The sequence below is a fragment of the Antrostomus carolinensis genome, unplaced genomic scaffold (assembly GCF_000700745.2).
Source record: "Antrostomus carolinensis isolate BGI_N321 unplaced genomic scaffold, ASM70074v2 scaffold25611, whole genome shotgun sequence".
NCBI lineage: Eukaryota > Metazoa > Chordata > Aves > Caprimulgiformes > Caprimulgidae > Antrostomus > Antrostomus carolinensis.
Genome location: NW_010292456.1, coordinates 14,368 through 23,840, shown reverse-complemented (window position 1 = coordinate 23,840; position 9,473 = coordinate 14,368). Strand labels below are relative to the sequence as shown.

Sequence of the window (9,473 nt, the reverse complement as noted above, 5' to 3'; positions counted from 1 at the left end):
GTTTTTCCAATCCAGGAAATTCTGTGATTCTCCAGGCTCTATAGAGAACCTTGGTCTTTTCTGCCCTGTGAGGCTCCAGACTTCCCTGGCAATAATTAAGTCATTGCAATAGCCTCATGTCAGATCTGCAGGCTGGAAAATAATTAACGCATAAGCAGAATGCAGACACTAAAGATGAGAAAAAGACACTTCAGTTTGCTCTTAACAGCGCTCTTGCACGTCAAGGTTTCATTGCTTTTTCTCCCTGAGCTCTCTCCACGTGTCTGTGTTCCACTGAAGCAGGAAAACGAGAACTGCAGTGAATTTTACAATATGTTTACATTATAACCAGGTTTATAGAGGCATCGTAATTCATCGTGTGTTCCAGCAGAAGTATGGATCTCTTCCAATTTAATTTTCTGAAGTTCGTGTTTGCAGCTGGGTCACTCCTGGTGTAATCTGGGAGATACATCTCCTAAGGCTGTAGGTTTGGAAGAGCAACATCCCAGCTGTCACCACCACCCATCAGTTACCACGCCGGGGGCTGAGGGCAAAGCATCCGAATCGCTTTCTGTGGGGGCAGCAGCAGCGTAGCTAGCTTCATAAATTCTGTTGCAAGGAGCAATAATCAATACTTCACGGTTAATGATGCAAAACTGAAATTAGTATAGATTTTATGTCTCCTTCTCTCCCCAATTATGCAAACATTGCTATTCCCCTTCTGTAGTTGCCTTATATTATGGCTTTAATAAAGACTGTCTGGTGCTGTTTAATTGAAAGACTGAATAGTCAAAAATGTCACAACCAATTTTGCTTTTTCCTTTTTTTTGTTGGGTTTTTTTTTTTTGTTCAGTCTTCACCCTGAGGTTAATAGAAAATGATGTCAAACACAAGAAATGATTTATGTATGTCATGCAGGTTTTGTCACCCAGAGCTATATATAAAGTCAATTGCAAATTGTTTTCACATTCTAAATTACTGTACGTAGCTCTGGGGTATGCTGGAAAAAAAAAATGACCGGTGGAATACTATGGGAGAAGAAAAGGTTATCTTCTGAACTGAACTGCTCTATGCTTCAAAGAAAACAATTTGGAAGTTCCTTGTTTTTGATATACCAGAAGAGGATGTTTGCTAGAGCAGGCCAAAAAAAAAAAGGAAGGCAAAAATAAAAAGTTTCACAACTGGATCATTTCCATGTGGTGCTTTATCAGTGTGTCCACAGATGGTGCTACGATTAGAGACCTAGAAGGGCAAAGACCAGGGAAACCTCTAACCTGTCATCTTGACAAATCTAGTTTATGCATAAAACATGTTTTGCAGTAATAGTCACAGAATCACAGAGGTTGGAAAAGACCTTTAAGATCATCGAGTCCAACCATAAACCCAACACAGCCAATTCCACCTCTAAACCATGTCCCTCAGCACCTTGTCTACCTGTCTGTTAAATCCCACCGGGGAAGGTGACTCCACCACCTCCCTGGGCAGCCTTTTCCAACGCTTGATGACCCTTTTGGTGAAGAATTTTTTCCTCAGATCCAATCTGAACCTCCCCTGGTGCAACTTGAGTCCATTTCCTCTTGTTCTATCAAGTCCTTCCAAGGCTGGGAGGAAATTCAAGCTGTATTAGGAGTAACTCAGCTACCACCTGTGATCTTGTTTCATGTCAAACAGGGTAGAATTTTGTACAGGATTAAAAAGCACCACGTAAAATTTGTGTTTCACACAATTGGCTTTATTTGGGAAAGCAGAAGCTCGAGCTGGCTGATGTGTTGTGCTCCTGGAGATTGCAACAGTCTTATTGGAAACAAAAATCTTTGATTTGTTCCCAGGTCAGATAAGATACACAAGATAAAAAAAGCCTTGGTTTGCCTTTTTAATGTTTTTAGTCTTCCTGGGAATCCTGTATCTGTATGTAAGGTAGGTGGGAATCACTCTCCTCCTCACTCCAAGAAGATTTTGCTTTTACATTTGATTTCCAACTTAAGGAGCTAAAAGAAGTCCTGAGTTAATATTTGGTATTTTGCATAGATTTCTCATTTTCCTGTGTTGTTTAATTATCAAGGAGTTGATGTATCAACGCAAACCTGAAGGCACATCCCTGTGTTTCAGGATGGTGATGCTCTTTGCGTTGTCACAAGGATGCAGTGGGGGGTTCAGCCTTGTCAGCCCAGTTTTTAAGGAGACTGGGTGTGTATGTTCTGTGTCCCAGTGATTCCCGGGCACTCTGTGGGATTGTGCCCTCTGAGGGGATGGAAAGCTCAACCCATTGCATCCCCTGCATGCACATGCTTCATTGTGACCAGGTTCTCCTCCACCCCTCAATCCCACCCCTTCTGAAGAATAAAATCCTGCCAGCCAGGTACGATTTAGTTTTTTGAGCCAAATCTCTGTGCTGAACATCATGGGTAGGTTTTTTCCCAGGACTTTAGCACGGATGCAGGGAACCCCAGCTATGTATCTGCAGTTAAATTTGTGCCATCTCTGCTATCGACACAGGATCTGATGCAAATACCCTGGTAAAGGCATGGGGCTGTAAATCTCAGTCAGTGACCTTCTTAATTACGAGTCTGAATACTGTTTGATTGCAGAACAAAGAGAAGTGCCTGATGGTACGAGCTGATGCTCACTTGCCTCTTACCGAGACCATCTCCTCTGAAATTAAAGCAGCCACACACCTAAGACATGAAAAAATACTTTCCTCTCTTGCTCTGCATATTATTTTTGTAGGTCTGATATTTGCTTTCAAACTTCTGTGCTGGGTATATTGATAAATAGATTGGTTTCTTTATAGTTATTTTGGATATTTAAATTTGAAAGCAACCCTGTAGACATTGCCCCAAGGACCAGTTTGCCTAGTGGGTGGTTCACAACGTCTTGAGGTTGAGGTGGAATCTCCAACATCAACCAAGGGCTTCCTGTAAGCACATTGAAATGTTTTTTCTTTCCTTCTAGGAAGAGCTCAGAAGGCTCCAGCACACCTTGGAACAGGTCAATGATGGCAAAGACTTGCTTCAAAGGTAAGTGTGGCATTTCTGCTGTATCTCCCACTTGGTAAAGTGAAATGGCCTTTTATAAGACAACAAGCCTTTTCTGGGGGACAGTCTCTTTGTTGTAGATTATGATTCTCACTTGGTAATATACTAAAAATTCAAGATTTTGCATGTCTCCCATAAACAATTCTTATTTTTAGTTACAGGAGGATAATTTCTGCAAACTGCTGCTGATTGAATGATGTAATTAAGTGGCCAGTAAAGTCTCAAAATAACTCCACAGGTTGGGGTCTAATCTTACAAATTTTCATGCAAAGACCTTTCATTCATGTTGCTGGTCCCATCCGAAGCAGTGTCCCAAGATGTTTGATTTTTATCTTCTAGCATTTTCAAATGCCTTTCTCAAAATGATTGGTTTGCAGCACCAATTCCTTGATCATCATTTATGATAAAGAATTTTGTCTTCGTGTTCCTGTATGGCTTTTGCTGATGGAATTCATTTGCTATTGGCATTACAATTGTTACTTTCTGGTTTACTCTCCAGCTTTTCAAATATAGCCCCAGGGATGAAAGTTAATTTAGCAAGAATATCTATTATATTTGCCAGTGCTTTTTTTATTTGCAGTGGCTTCTTTGCTGGGTGTGCCTGTCTCTGGAGCTGTGGCATCTGCAAGGTTGAGTGTAAGGACTCAGGAAAGCTCCAAGCTGGAAAAAAAATTGGTATTTTTTTGTTACCAGTCAAATGGGGCTGGAAATGGGAATGTAGATGCCTTCCTCCAAAGACACCAACACCTTATAATAAGCAGCTCTTGTATGTTCTTGTCAAAATTTTGGAATTAATTCACAGTGATTGCAAAAGCATCATTCTGAGACACATTAAACCCATTTCCTTTTCTTTTCCGTAGCCATCAGCTTGGCATGGATGAAGAAAATAATATTGAAAAATATCGTATCAACTTACAGCCCTTGGAATCAAAAGTGAAAATGTAAGTAATGAAGATACTAGATATTAGATATTAGGAAGAAGTTCTTCTCTGTGAGGGTGGTGAGACACTGGAACAGGTTGCCCAAGGAAGTTGTAGATGCCCCCTCCCTGGAAGTGTTCAAGGTCAGGTTGGATGAGGCTTTGAGCAACCTGATCTAGTGGAAGGTGTCCCTGCTGATGGCAGGGGGGTTGGAACTGGATGAGCTTGAAGGTCCCTTCCAATCCAAACCATTCTATGATTCTATCATAAGAATATTGTTTCTGCTTTTAAATGCAGCTGAGTTTGTTCGATTCCCCAATGACAGAACTCAGACTGTATCCATTGTGGATTTGTCTATAAATTTAAGTATCAAAAATCCTAAATTTCACAAGGAAGCTAAGCTCTTCTCTACCTTTAAGCACATGAAGATACTCTTAGAATGGAGTTTCCAAGGCTAAACTTCATTGTCGCACTAATTTTATCATTTCCTCTGTGAAACTAGAGAATATTTGAAAATCTGATAGATTTTTCATCTATAAAGAGAACATTCTGGTAGGGGGAAGTATAGTACAGAGCAAGCAGAAGTCTCTTCAGTGGTATTTTTCACATCTAACACGATGAAGGTCCTCAAGCAGCTCAAGGGAGTCCTCTGCAAGGAGCAGTCCTGGGGTTTGCATGGGAATGGAGCTGGAAGCCTGAGGGCAGCAGGGCTCCTGGGCTGGGGGTGCAGCACAGCTCTGTGGCACTAAGAAAGTTGGTTTTACTGAAAAGCTCAGCAGTTGCTCATGCTCAGCCAAGGCACAGAGATGACACCTAGCTGCGCCACCTGGAAAAGAGGGAGAAGCATAGAATGGTTTGGGTTGGAAGGGACCTTCAAGCTCATCCAGTCCCAACCCCCCTGCCAGCAGCAGGGACACCTTCCACTAGACCAGGTTGCTCAAAGCCTCATCCAACCTGGCCTTGAACACTTCCAGGGAGGAGCAGCCACAGCTTCTCTGGGCAACATGAGCCAGCGTCTCACCACCCTCACACCAAAGAATTTCTTCCTCACATCTCATCTCATCTCCCCTCTGCCACTTTCAAGCCATCACCCCTTGTCCTGTCACTCCCTGCCCTTGGCCAAAGTCCCTCCCCACCTTCCTGGAGCCCCTTCAGGTACTGGGAGGCCACAAGAAGGTCTCCCCAGAGCCTTCTCTTCTCCAGGCTGAACAGCCCCAACTCTCTCAGCCTGTCCTCACAGCAGAGCTGCTCCAGCCCTCGCATCATCCTCGTGGCCTTCTCTGCACTGGCTCCAGTAGCTCCATGTCCTTCTACTGTTGGTGGTCCCAGCACTGGAGGCAGCACTGCAGGTGGGGTCTCAGGAGAGCAGAGCAGAGAGAGACAATCACCTCCACATGCCTCCACTTGCATCAAAAAGCTGAACATCTTTATGCTGAAGCCCCCAGTTACTTCATGGTCAAATTCTGTGACCCCAGCCATGGGGTGTAGCTTTCAGCAGAGCTATTTGCATTGTTAGATTACATCTTGAATTTCCCTTCCAGTGGAAAAGCTACAGCTGACTCGTTATACAGGACATTAAAATATTAATGCTCTATTAAAATATTAAAAGGACGTGAAGTTTCAAATTAAAATCCAGCCAGCGTCTTTTAGTCATGCAAAGAGAAGCCAGATGAAAGAATAAATTTTCAGAGAGCTTTCTAGAAGGGTAGTTATCACTTAACCTCGGTCTGTTCTTAAGCTTTAAAGTAGAAAGTGCATGTAAATATAAATATGTAAATACTACTTGCATATATTATGCAGTAAAGCTTGAAAATGAGACAGTGGAAAGTGTGAATTCTTGAAAGCTCCTCATGTTTGGGAGCTTTGGTAGATGTTTCTGTCCATTTTTAAGGTGTTGTATGAAAACAACACAGGATTAACCTACCTGACCATCTTTGGAGTGCACCTACCCTGGTGAGGCTGTCGTGAGTGCTGCTTTGTTTCTGATCTGGTAGTCTTCTAAAAAACCAAAAATACATGTGTTTCATCTCCTCAACCTTGAGTTGTTGAAAATACCATGTGTGTTGGGAGCGTTGTTCCCTGACCAGGAAAAATTACACTTCCCATTGTCTGGAGTTCCCAGCACTAGAGGTAATCAATGGGGAGTTGTAGGTGTCCTGGTGTTGAGCTTCATCTTCCTCCTGCAGAGCTAAGAAGTTGGACATGCCAGTCTGTAATCAACACTCTGTCTTAATGCCATTTCTATTGCAGACACAATTTTAATCCCCAGCATCTCTCACATCCCCAGCATCTCTCTCTCACTGGCCTCTGGTCGGAAAGGCGCAGGCGATCCAGCACTGCCACCTGGTGAGAGCCACCCCAGCCACTATCCAACACAGAAACTGGATTTTTTTCCCCCAGAATTTCACATCAGATTTTAAAAACTGGGTCAAATTTTAGAGTTTGGAAGCAGAACTCCTACTGCAATCCCCACATCTTGCTTGGGAGGAGGTTTTAAGTCCCCAGCTACCCAAGACAGAGGAGATTTATAAGGATACAGGTCTGGCTCTGAACTTTCAACTCTGTCCGCACTATAATCTGAAAGCTGATGTTGAAGGTTGTTCATACTTTTAAACAGATAATTTCATCTTTTTATTTGGTTTTCAAGATGTGAGAGAATTGCTGAGTTACATACAGTCTCAAATTTAAATCGCTTCTGTTAGGTTTAGGGATTTCATAGAATCACAGAATCATTAAGGTCGGAAAAGACCTCTAAGGTTATCAAGTCCAACCATCAACCCAACACCATTTTATCTGAAATAAAGAATTACTTCTGCTTAACAGACACCTCAAGTTATACCAGTTGTGGTTAATATAAGACCCACAGAGGGTTGTTATCATAGAACCATTGAATGTTGTGAGTTGGGAAGAACCCACAAGGATGATGGAGTCCAACTCCTGTCCCTGCACAGGACAAGCCCAACATTCACACCATGTCCCTGAGGGCCTTGGCCAAATGCTGCTGGAATCTTGTCAGGCTTGGTGCCATCAGCACCTCCCTGGGGAGCCTGTTCCAGTGCTCCACCACCCTCTGCCTCAAGAACCTTTTCCCCATGGCCAACCTCACCCTCCCCTGGCACATCTTCTAAGTGTGATCATTATCCAAATTGGAAAACAAAGTGCACAAAACAAAGAGTAAACCACCAAACTCCACCTATTCAGCCAAGAATATACATTTTAAATCCTTTTTGTTGCTGTATTCTGCCCTAACCCCGTGCCTTGGTGTTTGCCTCAGCATCCAGCGAGCATGGCGTGAGTACCTGCAGCGCCAGGACCTGTCGCACCATGAGCAGCTGGACAAGCGCAGTCCCTCCCCACCATCCCTCTCCTCTGATAAGATGAGTAGATCCATCAGCATGAACACCTTTTCTGACAGCAGCACACCGGTGAGTAGAGCATTGGAGCCCATTTCTCTATTTGTTGGGTTTTGTTGGGTTCCTTATTAGGACTTTGGATAAATGAAAGCTAAATTATGGGCTAATCATGAAAAAGGGGTTTTTAGGGGAGTAGTAGTAGAGTGTCTTGAAGGAACCTGCAAGGAGATGTGCTTCTTGTGAGTTTAGTTGAATGTGTGACTACACATGTTGGATATGGATCTCAGTAATATTGTGTGTTGGGTGCAGCAGGTATTAGCAGTGCTCTTGATGGGAAAAGGTGTTTCCAAATGGTGATGTGTTCTTCTGCAGAAAGCAGGGATCATCATATGTGGTTAGCACTTTGTGTTCTCCAAAAAATACCCAGTGTGGTGCTTTTCCTACAAGTACACATGGTTTGTAGTTTGGTGTTTGGTTTTGTTTTGTTTTTTTTTTTTTCTACCCTAAAAGAGACTTAGAGGAGTTGATCTAAGGATTAAAAATTAAACTTGATTTTGGAAGAAATACTCACATCACCTTGCAGGCTGGGTGCCTGGCAGCTGGAGGCTGTACTTGTCTTTTTAAGGTGACTCTAAACTAGAAACCCAAACGTAGAGCCCATTTTTTTTGCAAACAGGTGGCTTTGTAACTGTCTCTGGAGTGGGATCTTTTAGGTCAATACATCAGCAGACAGACATAGCGCCTATCAACATTGCTTTCAGCTTGGTGGCAGAATACATCAGTTCTGTGGAAACTAGACTAGAGCATGAAATAATTCATTAGTTTTTTTAAAAAATACAAGAGATGATAGATAGAAATTGTCATGGTGTGTGTTAGACCAGCTAAATAAAAACAGGATGTGTGCAGGGTAGGTGTGAATGGGTTGTGTGGATCCTTGCTAGGAGTGCACGTTGCTCAGCTGTCGGAAGTTCTGTTGCCGGTTGCAGGATCACATTTGGTGGATTCTGAGTTCATTCAAAAATTTAGAAATCGTTGCTAATGGGGTTCTGAAAGTAGATGGAGCCCCTGTGCAAGGAAGAGACGTTTGTTAGTTTAATTCTGCCTGCAGTTGAAGTTGGAGCAATGTCACCTCATGTGAAGCACAAGGCAGGCTCACAGATCCAACAGAGCTTTTCTGTGCTAAGAACTCTCGTCTTGGACTTACAGGGACAATCTGACTCTTTCCTCCTTTGAACCAGGCTCAAGCTGAAACTAGGTAAGCTGTTTCCAGCAGCTATTATTTTTGTGACACCATGGTTAGGCAGACTGCATTCAATTTGACAGCATTTAATAAAATATTACTGAGAGTACACTGGTTTATTTTTAGATGCCTTGTGTTTGGAGCTGGAGACCAGGATGATAAACCAGGTTGCAATATAGGGTTGCACACTAATTAAAACGAGTGTATGAAAACGAGTTGGCTTCCTTTAATGAGAGATATAAATTTGGATCTCGTTTTTATCTGCCACTGGCATTTGTGGGATCCCAGCTGAGATACAGGAGCGCTGAGCCAGCCGTTTGCCTTCCACAAGAGGTCCCTCGTACCCTGCACAGAGAGGCTCCGGCATGTTCTTGGAGCTCTCCTTCAGTAACCTCATTTGGAAAATGATACATTCTCAATGCTTTTTGGGGTCTTTGGGGGTAAAATTCTTACATCTGGGAGTTATATATTTGGGGGAAAATGAAGCTTGGATATGAGAATTGTTACTTAGTTTGGATTAATGCAACACCCACTCATGTCACTTCTGCATCCTACTTGTCTAATGCAAAGGAAAAGCTCATTTCTTTACAGTTTTCTAGTGCCAAGTGTGTCAATAACCTTTGAAAAATCAGAGGTTTTTCTGAAAAAAGGCAAAGGAACCCCTATCTATTTAGTGTGTCCTTGATTATTGCAATAACTGAGGCTGTGAGAGACCCACACTTGTAAGGGTGGGATGGTCCTCAACTCTGGGATGAGGCACTGTGACTCCAGGCAGTGACTCTGCTGCACTGGTTTTTATGTGGATTTGACTCTGACCCATAATTAACAATGTTCCATCTGAAACAAGAACAAATCCTCTTTTCTTTTCATTCAACTTTCTTCTTTCTCATAAATGGCACCGGCCAGTCCTAGGACTGATCAGATTGTTGTAATTGGAGCATCTCTA

General features: G+C 42.8%; 1 protein-coding gene across 1 annotated transcript; it reads left to right on the top strand.

The window, feature by feature from the left end:
• Nucleotides 1-2,931: 2,931 nt before the first annotated feature.
• On the top strand, nt 2,932-7,392 carry IQCJ (IQ motif containing J; the record flags this gene model as incomplete). Its single annotated transcript, XM_010176974.2, has 3 exons — nt 2,932-2,996; nt 3,875-3,955; nt 7,209-7,392. Coding segments are annotated over 3 exons (330 nt in total), but the record flags the coding sequence as incomplete, so codon positions are not given.
• Nucleotides 7,393-9,473: the final 2,081 nt, after the last annotated feature.